The 19,164-nt window shown below is 42.9% G+C and overlaps 1 protein-coding gene across 1 annotated transcript in view; it reads left to right on the top strand.

Annotated features, from left to right (window-relative positions):
- bma (SCY1-like protein bma) overlaps positions 1 to 11,483 on the top strand; it is a 183,341-nt gene extending 171,858 nt beyond the window's left edge. The window contains exons 19-20 of the mRNA XM_077640381.1: positions 3,604 to 3,750; positions 11,063 to 11,483. Of these exons, the coding sequence (XP_077496507.1) occupies positions 3,604 to 3,750; positions 11,063 to 11,353 (438 nt within the window). The 3' untranslated portion in view covers positions 11,354 to 11,483. The remainder of the gene's footprint in view (positions 1 to 3,603; positions 3,751 to 11,062) is intronic.
- Positions 11,484 to 19,164: the final 7,681 nt, after the last annotated feature.

Raw genomic sequence — 19,164 nt, 5'->3', positions numbered from 1 at the left:
CCTCTTTCTTCCTTTCTTCTTTCACTCCTTCCTTTATCCCTTCCCTTAAGGCGCAGTTCAGGTGTCCGGCAATATCTGGGACAGATACTGTGCCATTTCCTTTCCCTAAAAACCAATTTTCATTTTTAACTGCGATAATTACACTCATCGCAGCTTGGCGCCTGCTCTTCCTCGTCTGGGTCTAGTTTCCACTTTAATTGGCGAGGCTCACATGATTGAAGTTCTTTTTGCTTAGCAGCACCAAAAAAAAAATATGAAGCTCACTAAAGGAACACTCAGCCTAATAAGTTTACAGAGTACAGGGCGCTCAGTGTAGCGTCTTGAGCTTTTGTTTGTCTTCTTTCGTCCGCCTTTGTACATTTTTTTTAGTTTAAAAACCAGGTTCTACATACATACATACATACATACATACATACATACATACATACATACATACATACATACATACATACATACATACATACATACATACATACATACATACATACATACATACATACATACATACATACATACATACATACATACATACATACATACATACATACATACATACATACATACATACATACATACATACATACATACATACATACATACATACATACATACATACATACATACATACATACATACATACATACATACATACATACATACATACATACATACATACATACATACATACATACATACATACATACATACATACATACATACATACATACATACATACATACATACATACATACATACATACATACATACATACATACATACATCTTTATTTTCCAGAAGACAACTGGATGGTCTCTTGGGCTAAAAGCTACACAAAAGCTTGACGAGGCCCAAGAGACCATTACAAGGCAGCAGCGTAAAGAATAGAAACATAATAGATGAATAGTACATAGGTAGACAGTAATAGGGAAATAAAACAGTTACTGTGACAGGTAATAATGATGTCAATCACATAAATCTACCAGTAATGAACTGAAACCAAAATAAAACAACTGAAAAGCACATACGCGGAAACAACAAACAAAAATTAATGGATCACAACTGCACAAAACAGGAATGTAATTGTTTTTTGTTCAAGCCCACTGTGTGTCTATATTTGTTTAGTATTGTAGGGAGGTTATGGGTAAGTGACTGATATTTATAAAATGTACGAAAATGAGGAACTGCCCACGCATCAACATTTCTTGTTTGCACGCTAATATTTCGTCGCTCAAAGGATGCCAAGGACTTTAGAAGGTTAGTAACTTCAGGGGAGGAAAAGTAGATTGACTGTAATAGGCGAAATTCATACAACTTGTCTACACTTATGATATTGAATGATTCAAATGCACCCTTTGTAGTTTCCATGGGCTCAATATTTGCTATGTAACGGATGATTTTTTTCTGTAAAACCAGGAGTTTATTTAAATTGGTTTTTGTGGTTGTGCACCAAACTAGACTGCAGTATCTTAAATGAGAGTTAAAAAAAGCATGATATACTTGAAGTTTTATCTTGGGTGGAAGTACAGTACGACAGCGCGATATAACTCCTGTAATCGAGGAAAGTTTTTTACAAAGGTGATCAATGTGAGCATCCCAGGTTAGATGTGAGGAAAAATGTACACCTAATATTTTATGGTTGTCAACGATTTCAATTTCTTGGTGCTCATAGGTTATAGTGTGATTTATTTCAACTAATTTGTTTTTAGCGCGGAATATAATAGCTTTAGTTTTAGTGCAATTGATTTGAAGTCTGTTTAACTTGGACCATGTGGATAGCTTAGCTAAAAATTCATTACATTGCATGATTAAACCATCAGCATTTGGGCCAGAAATAAGAATAGTACTATCATCAGCATATATCACTAGTTTTACTGTATTATCAATATTCACCAAGTCATTAACGTATGTATTGAACAACAGCGGACCTAACACACTTCCCTGGGGTACGCCACTCTTTATCGGAAAAAGGGATGAGCTGCAGTTTTTGACAAACACTCTCTGAAACCTGTTGCTGAGGTAGCACTTCAGCAAAGCTAGACACGTGCCGCGGATCCCGTAAGCTTGTATTTTGGATAGAAGAATGTTATGGTCCAGACAGTCAAAAGCCTTGCTGAAATCTATAAAAACAGCCAACGAGAACAAATTACTTTCTATGTTTCGTAAAATATTTTCTTTTAATGTTACTAAAGCAGTTTCCGTCGATCTATCCTTCCTAAAACCGAACTGTGCATTTGTTATTATGTTTTCTTTGTTAAAGAAGTTAGTTATACGAGCAAAAATGATTTTTTCTAGTGCCTTAGAAAATACAGGGAGGACTGAAATTGGGCGATAGTTTGTTGCCAAGTTTGGGTCGCCGCCCTTGAAGATTACAGAAACCCTGGCACATTTCATTTTTTCAGGAAAGACGCCCGAATCCAGTATTAAATTAAATATGTAAGCAAGTACGGATGTAAGTAAGGTCAATACATACTTTATCGGCATGATTTGAATGTTTTCAATATCAAGCGCCTTACTGTTTCGGAGCAACATGAAAGTGTTATAAATCTCCTGCTCATCAGTAGGCTGAAGGTATATTGTTTTCATTGTACTAGTGGAGATTCCAGTTGTATCTGGAGGATAGTCACAAGGGTTTCCAATACTCACAAAATAATTGTTAAGGTAATCCGCAAGCGCTTTACCGCTCAATTCAACACCTTCATGTGTTAAAACATCCGGAAGGGAACTTTTACTTTTACGACCCAAAACAGTGTTTATTGCTTTCCATGCAGCATCCGGGCGTTGTCGAGCGCAGTCTGCAAATAACTGCTCATAGTATAAAGATTTGGCTCTCCGAAGCTCAGCGTTTAGCTTATTCCGCAATATTTTAAACTCCTTTAGAGTTTCTTCAGAACTGAGATTTTCAGAACTGAGATAATTAAAGATAAATAGAAGCACAAGCCCCTGCTCTTATGTTGCTAGTGTTAGAGGCGCACTGCTTTTCTGATGTTTTTTTTTCTTTCCTTACACTCTTTTATGCAATCCGCCTACTACACTATCAGCTAGTATTCAGTTTTGCAAAACATTCAGAAGAGCAATGTTGTTTATTCTTCTACTTGTTCCATGTACTTTCAAAATGGACGCGCCAGGCTGTAACTACCCCTTCGCCTACGTAATATGCACAATTCTTGCTAAAAGCTTTAAATACAAACGAGTAGTGTACATGGCCATGCAAGAAACGTCTCGTAAAGGCCCTGCAACCCTAAACCACTTAAAATGTGACGAGGGAAGTTCTGCTTACATTCTAGATATATGAATCGCTAGAAAAGGTATTCCAGGACCCCCCCTGGCACTGCCCAGGAGTAATAAGGAGGCTTCAGAACTTTTGAAACTGCTCTATATTTGTTATTTCTGACACTTATTATGCTGCGTTGATGCATATCGCCGTCCCGAAATGCAAGGTAGGCTTCTTCGCACTTCTGTAGCACTTTGCCTTCGGTAACCTACTTGAATTTCCATACCGAAATAAGGATTTAACTTTAACGCTAACTGCGACGCAGAGTGAACTAGGCCACGGATTTAAGAGATGGCTGCTGGGTGTTTACCGCTGCCCCCCTTTGGCCGCAGGCGAGCCCCAACCTGGGCGTGGACTTCTTCAGCTCGAGCAGAGCCAACGTAAGGCGGTACTCCGCCGCTGCAGTGTGCGGCGCAGCGGGACTGCCCAACGCCGCCAACCAGGCATCCAGCTTCCTGCAGCAAATTGGCTCTGGAGTTGTACGTACACGGAGCGTGTCATCCGTCGTCTCTCTTTCGCTCTCTCTGCGTCTCTACCCCCGCCTGGTGGTGCTTATTCACACTGCTGGTTTCGCTCAACTGTCTCGCCCCTCCCGCTGACAACGTGTGTTGTGTGTGTGTGGCACCCGCCCACGCCTTGAAACGCCTCGGCAGGAACTGCGTTCTGCCATTTCCACTGTCAGCTTGGAACCTGGTAGCGCACGAACACGCGGTTTTTGAAACCGACGTAAAATCTGCAAAATCCTGCTAGTATCGCTTGAGTTCTTAGGCATGTAACAGTGCAAGCATCACTTAAGACAGCTTGTGTTGCCTTCCTGTGGCTACTGCTGACTCTTTTGTGGTTTCAAATCTAAGAAATAAAACAATGCGATACGAGGAGCTTAAGTTTTGCCTGATAAGTATCGAATTACCGATAACTCGCATGATTAAGGAACTCGACACAGAGGTAATTTGCCTTCCGTGTATAAGTAAACTGAGACATGTGCTCGAAAAATTGCACCTGTCTTACTGACTAAAAAACTTTGTTACAGAAGCACTATCTTACCTGCATCAAATTCTGAACTACACTGTTTTCCATCAGCAGACTATATTGCTTTCAAGTGCAGTCCTCTGTCTTCCTTAATGTTTTGCTTTGTCACAAGGCCACGTTTCTTGAATCGGTGCGTCAAATTTAACTATCCTCTCAATTAATTTACTTGTTCTTGCAGAGAGATTCTCTACACCCATTGCATAAACAAATTTATTGTTTGCTTTACGTAACGTGCAGCTGCAAGCTCACCTGCCTGGCTTTACCCAGCATTGTCTTGCTCGAACCTTACTTGGGAGGCCACTTTCAGGGAACTCAGCTGCGATATTAACCTTGCTGCTGCAATGCTAAATCTTAGCGAGAGGCTCTGAAGATTTAATCATTCGCTCGCTGGCAGCCAGCGTGCAATTCAACATTCATTGTTACACCTGCCTGCTACTCTACATGTTACAAGTCAGACCACAGGCAGTGCTTTTGGCGCGAATCCTGCCGGGGCGTTCCGACCATGTCCTTTGCATGGCGTGCATTTTACAGTGCATGATTCCCATCACTGGTCTACTTCACATGTCCGGCTTGGAAACGTGTGTCATTGTGTGCTTGCCCTGTGCCTAACATTTTGGCTGCAGCTATTTGTCCTTCAGTGGGCTTACGAATAGCTAAATGCGCAGGGGCCAAAACGCTTTTTCCCTCACCGGTGTATTTGCATGCGCAGAAACCTAGTGGGCTGACAGCTTTCCTTGTGGTGCTAGTAAAAGAGCAACGACGATGCTTAGAATGCAGGTGCGGAAACGATTTCCGAAAGGAATAAAAATATGTCTATTGTAGCAAGGGCTGTCTTTTCAGTTAGATCAGCGCGCCTTTTCTCAATGCGCTTTTTCTGTACTTTCCTTTGTTGTATGTAAACGAGTCTGATGTTTAAGCCTGCCACGTTAAAACAGCCTTTAACAGGTACTAGCAAATAGTGTGGAACTTCCCTACGTCCTTGGTCCAGAAGACTGAACATCTCAAGTACGACTTAAGGAATGTCTCGTTGCAGATGTTTTGTTGCATAAGTGCGGATATCCTTGCACGGCGTAAGTAAAACGTTTCAGTACCATTTGTCCTTCCACATGGCAATAATACACGCCGGTAAAATAAATATCCTACTAACTTATAACCACAATGCTTTCCTTAGAGCGAAGCACAGCACGCGTGCCATACAGAGAACTATATTTTATTGAAAGCCGCAGCTATCTATTGCCCCTCCTTTTATTGTACAATATGTACACCATGTAAAAGAATATTTATATCAAGGATATAGACTGCTTTAATTGCAAGATTATGCAAAGAACAGTACTGCATATGCTATTCGAATGTTCTTCTTATCTATTTCATCATTATATTTATCTGCACGTTTTGGGGGGAATTGCTTATAACTGAACGTTTTCTCGAGCTAAGGCACGCTTGACCGCTTGCTTTCTCTGTGCTGTTTGCGGCCAACCCGTAGACAACTGTGTCGTAGTGGGCGTTGTCTCGAGAGGCGTTGTACTTGCTGTTGGCCTTGCCCTCGATGTCGCTGTCTGTTTCTGTCGAAGTTAGAACACTGTTCTCTCCACGCATAGCCGGGCACTCACACGTTCCCCCGTGCCACGCATCGCACCGCTTGCAAGTCGCTCCTTAGATGTAGTCTCCGTCGCTAGAGATATGGCGAACCTCTCACCACTGGCGAAGCCACATTGAAAACACGTAGTTTACCTTTTGAGGATGACCTTACTTTTTCTGCTTATAATAACGCCTATCGGCTTAAGTTAAATAAATAATGCTGCACAGAGACAGAAAAATTGAGTAGAAAAGTTTACTGAGTGTTTCATTTTCTATAGTCATGTACATAGAACGCAAGAATCTGTACAAAAAACTGCTTTTCGTAACCTAGCTGACTCCTATTGGAGAAATGAATTGAAACATTAAAACATACATTTTTGCCTAATTATGTCTTCTTTTGGACAGTCGCATATTGGTAACTAAGGCGCGCCCGAATCATAAAAAGGCCTCATCCCGATTTTGAGCCCTCTTCCAAAGCGTAAGGGCGAATGGGCGATGTGGTTGATCTTACGTAGCGCAATTTTCACTGCGGAACTCAAAAAAAAAAATGAAGGTATGAAGAATGAGGGAAGGTAGGGGGGGGTTTCGACGTGCAGAGTTCCCTGTACGCCTTTGCTTGAAATTTCTGAGATACCCTAATGATCGTGCTTAGCTCTAAACGCACTGTCTTGGAGCACAAAACGATGGACGGGTTTTTTAGTGTAGTTTCAAAATGTAAGTTGTAAAGGGACACTCAGGACCAAATAAATCGGGTCGCTATCGGTAGGGTACCACGTTTTAATAAAAAGATCACTTTCAACGAAACGTGAAAAAAGGATATACTACAGGTGTCGTCACAACACAGGTCGATTTTGCAAGTAAGCCCTTACAAAAATTTTTTGACAGTCCACAGACTTCTATCTATAAAGTCTATAGATTCTCTATAGATAAACCCTAGAATACATTCTATAGGCAATACAAATCCTATAGACAGTCTATAGACAAACTATAGATTTTTGGCCATAGACATTTCTATAGACATCCTATAGACTATGAATAGACAAAAAGAAATGCCTACAGGAAGACAATAGAGTCTATAAGAAGTCTATATACTCTCTATAGACCGTTTCTGCATGAAAAATGCGTGCGGCGACGCCTATTTTAGCGCTCCGCTGCATCACCGTTTTCTTCAAAACGGTGACAGCCCGCACTTTTCGGTAATGATGTCACGAGTTTCAGTCGACCTACGGCAAGATTTTTAAACTGACTTTTTCCTACCATAAAACCATTTTCTTGCTGCCAGACAAACATCCGCATAAACAGAAAGTGTCAGATTATCAATTTTCACGAATAACATTGATTTCATGATGCTGTCCTCGTCCCTTTAACGGGTCTAAATAGAAGAAAGGAGAATTGCTATCAGCGCCACATGGCAATCACAGCAGGTGGTGGAGGACGTTTAATGCACTTTTTATTTCATTTATGGGTAGATAAAACTATTTGACAGAATTCACCAAAATGATAGCTGGAGGTACGCATGGGAAATGTCTTGGGAGATGTACAGAACGTTTGTTGCCAGTTGTGTGAATTTTTACCCATCCTGGTCTTCTTTTTTGCTTCTCTGGCTGTCAGTGATGATGTACAGTGGTCAAGACTTATCTAAAGTTTGCAAATTACGTTAGTTCGTACCTCTGTCTGTCTTGTAACTGTGTTGTCCCGTTTTGTGCTCCATAATAAACGTGTTTAGTTTTTAGTTTTAAGTAGGTATATCCCTAACTGACCTTCTTAGCGGTGGCGTCGAAACCTGCTGTTTACATCTTGACCGATACCTGTCAGTTTTTTATGAGTGACGAAAACCGGTTACTGAAGGCAGAACTACTCGACAAAATAGGACATCAAAAGCAACGTTGCGCGCACAACAAACGCAACTTTTTTAGCACCTTTATTTCAGCAGCTCAACTCTAATCTCAAAAACGCGGACCTTTCTTTCAATTTCATGACGACGTCATCGCACCTACCTTTCAAAACTCAAAGTTTCCAGTAAAAAAAAAACGCAACAGAAAATATTCTGTGGTCACAACAGGCTCTTTGAGCTGTTTCTGCCAAAGAACTTCTAGTAGCAACAGAAGGTTTTGTAACGACAAGGATTTTGTGAAGTTACCACAGAAAAGTGCTACAAAGCTGCAGACAGCAAAATAGTACTACTAGGCTACATAAAAGTCTGTCATTACGACAAAACGACCAAAAAAATTCTTGAAAGGGTTCTGTCATTATTTTCGACTAGGTTGAGCTGCTTTAATCAGCACTTGCTATTTGCGCTCGCTGAGTTAGTGTTGGTTTTCTGTTGTGTGAAGTCGCTCAACAGTAAATGTGGTGAGGGGTGCAGTTACCAACTAAAGCCATCTCAAGCATTGCTGAGATAAATTTGTTAAAGTTGTACGAGTGCTTCTCTGAAGATTTCTGTCATCAATGTCGGCCCGTTTCAACCTCTTGTGGTAGGCTGTTTGTGCAGCAAAGTTAACAAGGTCATGTTGCTGTTAGTAAAAGGCAGGTATGCCACGATCCAACTACAGGTTAAGGGCATCAAATAGAGAAAGTTATTCCCTTTAATTTGCAACATGGAGACGTGCGCGTCTTGCGCGGAGAGAAGCTGTGTTCCAACTCTGGGCTGAATGCGAACTGGCTGTGCGTAGATGCAGTAATCTTGCTCCTTCTGTGCTGTCTTGTGTTTTCTTGCTCTGAAAGCACGCTACACTCTAAAAAGCGCCATTAGAAACATTCGCAAAAAATTACGTTTGTCCAACACAACCATGTCGCATTTTTGACATGCCGAGCTACATCTATTTTTTTATTTTTGTTTTATAGCTTCACAGATTTTTTCTTTTTTTTACCGTCAGGGCAATAAACGCTAGGCTGGCCTTTCTTTTTTGGGCTCAGTCGTGTGAAATAAACCGGTTTCAAGCAAACGTAGAAAAAATATATTCGGAGACACTGCAAAATTTTATAACGTGCCATTATATATGGTCATTATTTTTTACGCATTCAAGTGATCGGCGTTGCGTTCTGTATGACTTTTTATTGAGTACTATCGAATTTCATATGCACATCACAACTTCTGGAAAATCTTTTGAACTTCCCGCTCCAGACATTTTGGTCAACTAAGACGACGCTGGAGATTTTTAGAGTGTACATGAAGAGAGAGAAGTTTTTTTTAACCTTTTTCTTCTCCAGTACACAAAATACTTTTTCCTATATCTTGCTGATCTGCACAGTTTTTTTTAGGGAAGTGTTGACGTTATCGAAAGCAATTCGTACATCATTTTCGAGCTCACCGTTGAAGTGAGTGCATTGGTTGCAATCGTCCCGCATGTGCACGAGCTTTTCTGCAAAATTTCACTTTCTGTCGAGCGAAACACACCATCTAGATATATATCGGCACACTTCGCCTTCTCTTCGAAGTAAAGTTGCCTGCAATCTAAAACAAAGAAGTCGAACTATAAATGTTTCCAAATGGCGCTGGGGCCACTATTATTCTATTTTACAAGGATACCCCACTACTCAGGACTGTTAATAATCACCTCACGTTTCAAAATGCTTATCATGACTTTGAAAGTCTTATAAATAGGCCATACGCTAGCGGAAAGGTTATCACAGTGCTTCAATATTGAAGAAAATTGTCCCATAAATTTACAAAAAAAATTGTTCTGGCAAGAGGTGACAAACAAATACAGCTTTTAACCTGAACTTGAAATGCTGGCAGCACCAAGAGTAATTTTTCAGTCTTTAATCTTGTTAAACTTGAATCGTTGGCAGGCCCTAAGAGTAATTTTTCGGTCTTTAATCTTGTTAAACTGAGGACTACCATGTCGAATTGCCTATTGCAGTGCAGCGCCATCACTTGTTTTTTAAACAAAGGAAGCTTAAATGAATGCTACTCTCATATCATGCATCACCTGAATTTGCCGTGATATCACGAGACACTGTATGTTCATGAATCTTAAAGATGAACATCCAACATGAATCTTTCCTACCGCTAACAAACTTTATTTACCAGCATATAAGAATATTCCTAACTACCGAGTTATAAACCCTTGCAGGATGAGTTTCAAGACCACTGAAAGCAAAAGTACCGAATCTAAGTGCACATTTAAGGGCTATTCGTCACACGCAGCAGCTTAATCAGGTGTAGCTTCGTAGATATGCTGCCGACTGGAGCGTCCCATCTCAAATTGCTATAAATCAGGCCGCAATTGTGTGCAAAACATTCATTTCAAGTTTCAGGTTGTTCGCATTAGAAACGTGCAGGTATGGGGTGCACAAAATTGATAGCATGAAAAAGGCTAGAAATAATTCATACCTAACGCCTTTCGTCCAAAGGCTTTAGGACGAAGTCCTCTTAGATACAGGTGAAATTTTCCTCAAAACTATGTAGTTTGATTATTTAACAGTAAAACAACTAACGGGACCAGTAAAACCTTCAGCCGGTGTGCGAGAACAGCTCCATTAGTAAGCTTTGCAGGCACCTGACGCTTCAGCATCAAGAAAGGCGTAATAATTAGGCATCAGGAATTCGATCCCTTCTATATTGGCTTACATCAAGCCATCTTCAAAAAAAAAAAAAAGAGAAGATCTAGGGCGCTTCTTGGAATATACCAAAGGCTTGCCTCCCGACCCCCCAACGCCTGCATCGATGTTGTCCCCTGTTCCATAGAGAGAGGAGAATGACTATTCGACCCAATGTGTACAGCTAAAAAGATATATATTAACCAAAGCAACCGCACTGAGCCTGGTACTGTACACACTCCCTTCGCTCGTATCGCTCTCAATATAGAAAATCGTTGCTGGAGCAGATCCGCCGCAGCTCCTTTCCTCTCTTTTTTCTCTCTTTCTCTCTCTTCCTCAACTCCCGCTCTCCCCCTCCTCCAACACAGTCGCAGCTGTTTTCCAGCAAATAGCTCGCGTCATGAAGCCGCGGGCATCCGCGCCCAGGCCAGGGTTCGGAAGAGCACGCAGACAAGGGGACACAGGACAGCATCCCGAGCCGTCGAGATTGCGAAGAAAAAAAAGCACAAAAAAAAGAGAAAAAAGCTCGATGCCGATCTATCTGCGCTCTCTGTCACCCTCTTCTTCTTCCTCCTCACCACCGCCACCTCCTTTCCTGGCCGTCCTCCCTCTCTCTCTATCTCCGTTATCTCTCTCGCTCAGCATCTGCCAGTGCCGCCGCAAAGGGCCACGTCTCCGACCGCGCACCACTCGCCGAGGTCGCCCCTCTCGCCGCGATCGCTGTCGCCCAGGTCTCCGCTGTCGCCGCGGTCCCTTTCGCCGAGGTCCCCGGCGTCGTCGAGGTCGGCGTCGTCGCGGTCTCCGTCGCTGCGGTCTTCGCCGCCCAGGACGCCGGCCGCGTCCCGGTCACCCTCGCCTCGAACCTCGAGGCGACTTCTGCCGCAGCCCAGGATACCCTCTCCGGCAGCCGTCAGCAACGCCACGCAGGCGTGAGCTCCGCCCAGGAAACACGAGAGCGGCGCCACCAGCGTGTCGAAGAACAGCGCCATCTGTGGACACTTTATGTCAATCAGCGGTTGTTCTCGTGTAGCCAGGCCCTCCGCTGTGCAAGCCTCACCTGGTGCGTTTGTTAAACAGCGATGAGAACGGAATGCTTTTTCCAGCGTGTAACTCGCTGTGTGTAAGCAAAAAACAAAAATGCGCCTAAGTGTTTTCAGCGCAGCATGTATTGTCAGTCCAAAGGCGGTGCTTATAGATTCACAGCATGGACAATGAGGCCGTTTGCCCACACAAAACTCGAGCAATGAGTTCTCGACTTCGGCTTGTATCATCAGTAAGCCTAAATTCGCTTTCAGGAAACCGGAACACGGACAGGCAACCGATGTCAGAAAGGTATTCGTCAGTGTCTTGCCCTGACTAACAAATGCCTGTCACGCGTTTCAGTTTAGCTTCTGTAAATTTTAACGCATACGACTACATTTGCGACATAGGTGAGGATAAGCTTCGGTTATGAGCTTATCACATACGGGTGAACGGCCCCTGGTTTCTTGACCTTTCTTTAACAGATGTCGCATTGAGCCTTGCGCATCTGGAAGTGCTCTGAATTATGAGCTGTTCGAGGAATAACCGCGGTCAACTACCGGGCTGGCGTTGGGCTTGCGTTGCGGCGTAAATAAATGTAATCGCTTCGCAAACTGTCACGTGCGAAGCGAACTCGCGTTCGAGCGAATATGGGTACTGGCATTGGCTCTCCTCACAACGTTGTCATACGTGTGATATTCTCCCGTGATACTCTCGTCGTAATATTGAGTCGTATGTGACAGAACGCGTTGCAGTGATGTGAGTGTCGTATGTATGTCGGCCCTTGTGACACCGCATATCTGCGGGTTTCACAAATTCCCAGTGTGCACGCAAAGTAGCGGGTGCTACGTGTGTAATCTCGTGCGCCAGTGGCTAGAAATTTTTAATGACTGTGGCCGCCATGTGTTTACTTCTCCTACTGTTCCTAATATTAGCTTAAGTGCGACATTCTGCGTCTGAAATTTCGTGAGAAAATGAACGCTACTTTCACTAAGGATACGTTCGTTACCACAATGACTACAGCGGCGGAAAAAGCTCGCAGGGTCCTTCCTACCACATTAGCGTTTAATGTTTTGCAGAAAATGACTTGCTTTACTCGTAAGGTACCACTGTACATCCCAGAACAACCAGTTGCGCATATGTACTTCCTTCGCCTAGATTTTGAACGCGGGCACAGGGACGCCTTGTTTACAGGCGGTGATTGTCTAGGAAATGTGGCGTCACCTATCGTAGCGTGGCACAAATACTTCTTGCAGAGCGACGCTTACTTTTACGCTAAGCTTCCACGAAGTATCGCTTAATGGTAGCTTCGGTTTAATAACATATTTGCTTGTAATACTTAGTGCCATTTTTGAAAAGGAAACAGAAGTATACCTCGGTTTAAGCGATGTCAGACCTAAATGCATGGAATCGCGCACATTTAGCGTGCCTCGGTGCACCGGCAGGCATCTTCTTACTAAAGCGCCACCTGTCGATCGAAAAAAAAGGTGTAAAGTTGTTGCCTAATTCGCTTTCTTTTTCTCACGAAAGGTTGACTTTCTTACTGACAGATGGCAGCACCACGCCTGCATTAGCCGAACACCTACCCGAAGGCAACAAGATGTCTTTGTATGTGTAAACCTGCCAAGTGAGGCGATCAAATCTGTAATTAATGCAATGACACTGCTATACTACGTTTGTGTTAAATTCAAGCACAACTTGGTAACAGCTCTCAACAGGAAAAGTATTTCTGCACGTCTTTGATAGCGACTCCACATTCAGTAGTTAACGCTGCGACAAGAAAACAAAACAGCTCCTTATCGTTGTAAGCTGTCCCTGTCACACGGCCATTCATGTGGTAGCGGCTGAGACTGCATTCGTATGTTGCTCAAAGAGTACGATTGTTTTATAAGACAAGGAATCCCATTCTTAAAATCCGACTGGCAAGGGACACCCATAGATAGTATAAGGCCGAATAGAATTGCTTGACGACTACCACTTACCCATATGTAAACTAAAAACTAAACATAGATAATTGCCTTTCAGCCAGCGTAACCACCACCGTGATGACGCAGTGTCAGTATTAAACTATTCCGAAAAAGGCGTTCTTAGTGGGAAGTACAAGCGTTTCTTTTCGAAGTGCCACGAAAATGGTAGTTTGAAAAGAAAACGACGTCTTTTACTTTTTTTATTGTGTTCGATAGCGTAGCACTCAGACAATTATGAATTCTCTGTCAGTGCTATTAGAGCACAATTATTATTTCTGATGGCGGCTTTCTTCTGCTTAATAGGCAGGAAATAGCGCCGGAAGTTTCTACAGAAAAAGAAACTGTAGTTATTCACTTTTTAAACGGTTCCCCATAAGTTCGGCAATGAACTCGGTGAACAGCTTATTAGCAATTTGTTCCGTTTTCCTGTCATGATTTCATTCGGTTTAGCACTCTCCTCTTCAAGCAGAGCAAAAAAGTCGAAATACCGCTCTAGTAGCCACTCAGTACGGAAAGCATTAATTTAGTGTTTTTTTTTCGTCATTTGCGACTATCACTGATAATGTTTCTTCATATGCAAACTGCGGCTCGTCTTACATTATTTGCAAATCCTGTTGCTTGCCAACATTTTTTTTTGTTTTTTGGAGGTGTGTTTCGCAATACTAACACTTTTCTAAAAACACACAATCATGCTCTGTATAACAGCTAATTACATAGAATTTCGAGAAACAGGGTTGTTAATAATTCGGTTCCAGTATTCCTCCAGGTGTGCTATGAATCGATCTGCATAATTTATCCTACATTTACACTTGTGTCCTTCTTGTGGAAAGTATAAGGCAAAGTGTACGGAACGCTTTAAACAGTTTTGCAGGGTATTTATATCCGCGGAGAGTGTTGACACGGTAATATATTCCTCCTAGCACTAAAGGTGTGAAAGGAAAAAATATAGCTCAAACGGCGGGATTAAAGAACTAAGCGAGTGAGGTGCTCGAACCAGCAACTCTGAATTCTATTACTCCATGGGAGCCGGATACATGTTGGGAATCCAAAACGGCCTTGTCAAAGGACTTTTCTTTTTGCTGAAACCGGGTGTAATGGACATTTATTGCAGAAATTTTGGCTCGGTCTGCTCTTTCTTCTGACGTATTTTGTTTTGTATGTGTAAATATATACGTCTGGTTTTAACGGGGAATTCATGATACGGTTGCTGGTGAGCACACTAATGCGTGACGCTTTCGTGATCCCGGCATTTGGGCACCACTTCTCACATTATTGGAGGATGCTCCAACCGGCTCCAGAAAGCATTCCTTAGCCGTTTAATTCTCCACAGTCATACACTCTTGCACGGGACCTCTCACTGGTCCACGAATGTACGTCACCTATCAGGCTCTCTTCAACAAACCGCAGTCCAAGCAGCTGTAGGTCTGAAATCTGCTGTTTTTCGCTGGGCACATCGCAACCGTTACTGATCGCGTTTCTTTGTCGTCTTTCCTTTCAGGGCTCTTTAACCATACTAGCTACGAAATTTCCCACAGAGATAGAGAGAGAGAATAAACATTTAATTGTAAAAAAAGGATACCGGAGCGGAGTGTGTGTGTGTGGGGGGGGGGGGGGGGTGGGGGGGGGGGGTCCTCAGTGCAAGACTCCAGTGGCTTCCGCCGACGCTTTGGCGATGGCGACTAGCGCCTCCTGGTCTTCCAGGGTGCCGCTGGCCAGCGTCACCTCCCACGGCTCCAGAGCCGCGTTGTGTGGCTTTAAGTGGTTCGGTTTAACTGAACAAGTCCATGTAATGTGCATGGATGTGGGAATTTCGCCACACCAAGAACATGTATCTGCGTATAATGTTGGATGAATGCGGTGACGCGGTCCCCACAGCGTCCTCCTATTCAAATGCGGCACCCTGATTGGGCCAAAAGTCGCAGGCTAATAGACTGTCGCGCCGCCTGTAGGCAGTGAAACAAACTGTGTACAAGTTGCAGACTCTGAGATTGTTGATAACCGTGGCGGCGCCTGGCAGCAAGATAAGTGAAACAGACGGTGTAATCAAATACGTTGATATAATAGTAGCACGGATGAAGTAAATGTTGAAACAAGTAATACACTTCAGCGTTTCTAGAATATGTGGTGGCGGATGGCATAGGTTTTATTTGAGCATCTAGGTAGCGCCTCAGTCTGCTAGTCTATTTCGAAGCTGGTATGACCAAGGAGCCCTGCTTAATGTGCGACTTGAGGCTCTAAATGCAACGACAAGGCGGCTGATTCCTAGACGTAAGCTACACAGGTTTGACGATCATCGAACTTAACGCAAGCATTTTCCGTAGGCGCGCGGTGGAAGTCCACGCTACGTCTACGACACCCACAGTGTTGACCCTAACAAGAGCCAACCCTGGCTCAGTGCACTCGAAGGCAACGTGTCGCCCACATAGCACCAGCAGCGCTGTTCCACATGTAACCAAAGCCAAGGAGAAACAGGCAAACCTTTAAACCGACCCGCGTTGAGTAGATTAAGAACAACAATGTGGCAAAGCCGGCTGTTTTTCTGTCTCTAAAGTCCTGACAAACGGTGTTTCAACACACGCATGCTAATTGTAAACTTCTACTCAGAATTCGCGGAAAGAATAGGATTATGTTTTAGCAATTCCTTTGTGTAATGAGCATGGGCGTGTAAGGAACCCGAGCTTGTGTCCCGCGAACGTGTGTGACTTCTTGCGATGTCTGTGCTATCCCTCGTAGAGCTGAAAGGCCGGCATCCGTCGTGCGGTTTTTGTCAGCCGCGGCCACACGCAAACAATACTTTTTCCGATTGTCAGAGTCAGCTCTCGCATCTCCCTAGTCTCCCTATTCATGTTGTGCAACCACTGTCAAGGTCTATGCAAGCGCGTTAGCATAGTACTTAGCATGAGAGCGCGATGAGATTTTTTTTTCTTTCCTGATGAGGCGTACGGCGTTGCTCACGAGCAAGGTTTCATTGTGCGAGGAGTGCTCGGCGTTATCTCGTCATGGCGTTCTTGTTCTTGTAAGCACCAAAACCGCAGTGACCGAATTCTCAGCGTACACATATTGAAAATTATATCTGATGGCCTACGCCTCAAAAATATATCAATAGTCGTTTCATAGTCAACCTAGTCCTTTTTTGCGCACGCTTGTATATTTATTCTGTTGCAAGTTTTTACGAGGAGTAGAAAGAATTCCTTTAGAATTTATTCGAACAGCATGAAAAGATGTTTGTTCTCAGAGCGTAATCACCAGCATATGAAGCACCAGTTATATATATATATATATATATATATATATATATATATATATATATATATATATATATATATATATCAAAGGTGCAGTGTGAGAACCACTAGTTCAAATTTCATTTGTTTGTCTGGTTAATTTCTGTTTGCCTTTGAGCTTAACATTGCTGAGGCTAAGTTTAATCGTGAGCTATTTAAGGAAAAATGATCGTATTTTCGGATATTCTACTCTTATCCTAACTTTCTGCAATTCTTTCACGTGTGCTGTCCAATAACTCGTGCTCTGCTCTGCGAGGCTCCTGCCAGCATATACGACCAAATTTATTCGCACGCCTTTGTGAACTGTACACTAAATTTGTCAGGATATTAAAGCGACTGTATAGAATCTCTGTCAGATGTATCCGTAAGTATTGCGCTTATTCCGTTATAAAATAAACATAACCGAGATGATTTAGAACACAGAAGCACCCAATGCCACGGCAACATGAACCATAGCATAGGGCTTGTCCACAATGCATTGCCTGCAAATACCACGCCGAGAATTGGCCACTTGCGGTCATAGTGCTGAAAGGATTGTCGAAGCCCCGCCCGCCAGATGTCCTCGTAAACTGAAATCGCGGTGATAACGATACGTCGCTTTATTTTTATCTTTATTTATCATCCGCGAATAGGTGTTGCACGCCAGAGCACGTTTTGTCTGACAATCCAGTAAGCAACCCTTCAATTTCTCGAGTTTCTCAAGCTTTCCGCATTCACTGCATTATCCGGCGGTACTGTGGCTTCATGCCTTCCACTCTACTGCTTATAACTCTTCTCGCTGTCACATTGTTTCCCTCATCCTGATGTCACTGTAAAGTCGTTTTTTTTTTCAGACAGACGAAACACTCGTGCCGCTAGACTATCATGTGCGCTCTTCAAGAAAACAAGCAAAATAACGGAGACCTCGGTGTTTAGTGACTACTTTGATGACAGACGCGTATTTGTACGGTAGGACATGTTTTATCGAGGCATTCCCACCAAACAGAAAAGTCGAGTTTGGTCGAATAAACTGAGTTAAAGAACTTAAGACTCCAACGCTTCACCAACTTACAACTTTGCACTTGGAGCATCAAATCTACAGACGCCTTAGAAGTAAGGCTCAGTTGTGACTTCTTGGAGATGGAGTATCATACCTTTAACACGCGCTACTCTACTTTTTCTCATCTATAAAGGCGCTTTTTTGGTTTGCATATTTTTATATTTTTCAGCTTACTGCCTAAACTTCGCCTCGGCAAGGCAGTGGTCAGTCTCTTCCACTGATAACCCTGAAGATGCCGCTAAATAAATGCAAGCAGATGGTAAAGCACGAATAAACTCATAAAGGAAATATTTTGCGTTTCGGATTAGTTCAAGACCGTTTGTAGCTTCTAAAGCACTACTCAAGACAACTGGCAAGGAGTGAAATAATATAAGACGAATGCCTGTAAGGAAACCAAATGCCATTCAGTTCGCTAGAAGCATCGGAGGTCGCACTGAAACTGTCGCAATTTCGCGATCCTTGAGCATAAGCTGACTAAACATAATTAAGAGCATAAACTAAGGGTATGTCTGCAGTACGAGTGTTTCGTTCTTTCTGCCAACACCTTCAGCACATCACGCAACTAAAGCAGCCATAAGATGGAAGAAATAAATATGATAAGACGTGAAAAACCACGGGCTTTACTCCGCCTTAGTATCCATCATTTGTATAGACGCTGTTACAGACGCTGTTATAGTTGCTGTTAAAATGCCCTGTTGACGCGATTGTGATGTTGAACCACTGTTTTGCGCTCGCCGTTGATGTGTCTGTGTACATGCATCCGCACTCTACCTGCGCTGATGCGAGATTTCTTGTTACAGTCCGCTTTGCGTGTGTTTTCGATGTTTCTGTTAACGATGGCCGTTAGATCCCAGTGTCTCAGGTGCGCTATTACTCGGAAATGTTTAAGCCTTTCCAAAAAAAAAAAAGACAGTTCCCTTTCCCATACTTCGAATACTGAGAGAGCCGATGTGCAAATCCTGTTCAGTCCTCATCGATGTTTCACATCTCTCCAATCTAAAGAGATATTTTGATGCGGAATCTTGAACGTTGTGTGCAAAGCAATTGGTTTTGTTTTTCTTGCCCCTGTGCTGTGCCAAGGGAAAATTTCTTTAAACATTTTCACTCCCCCCCTCCCCCACCTCGGCCTCAAAGCAGCAAAAGTAACCGCTCTTAGATATGTTCGACAGCAGACTGGGAGCTGAGAGATTTGTTACGATCAAGTTTTTCCAAACTGGCGACGTCATAACTTACTTACATTGGTAAGCAGTTGCTTATAATCAGCGTTCTTTAATTTTATTCCCTTTATAAGCCAGCGACTAATTTTCAGCGCGCCAATTACCAGACACCTGCTGGGTAATGTCTTAAAGCACAAAGACATGTGCCCTTAGCGTATTCTTTGCAGCGTGGGCTTATCAGTGTATGTACAAATCCTCAAGTGACACCATATCTATG

This window comes from Amblyomma americanum, chromosome 10 (genome assembly GCF_052857255.1).
Source record: "Amblyomma americanum isolate KBUSLIRL-KWMA chromosome 10, ASM5285725v1, whole genome shotgun sequence".
Taxonomy (NCBI): Eukaryota; Metazoa; Arthropoda; class Arachnida; order Ixodida; family Ixodidae; genus Amblyomma; species Amblyomma americanum.
The sequence above is the reverse complement of the archived record's forward strand: the minus strand, read 5'-3'. Positions and strand labels throughout refer to the sequence as shown.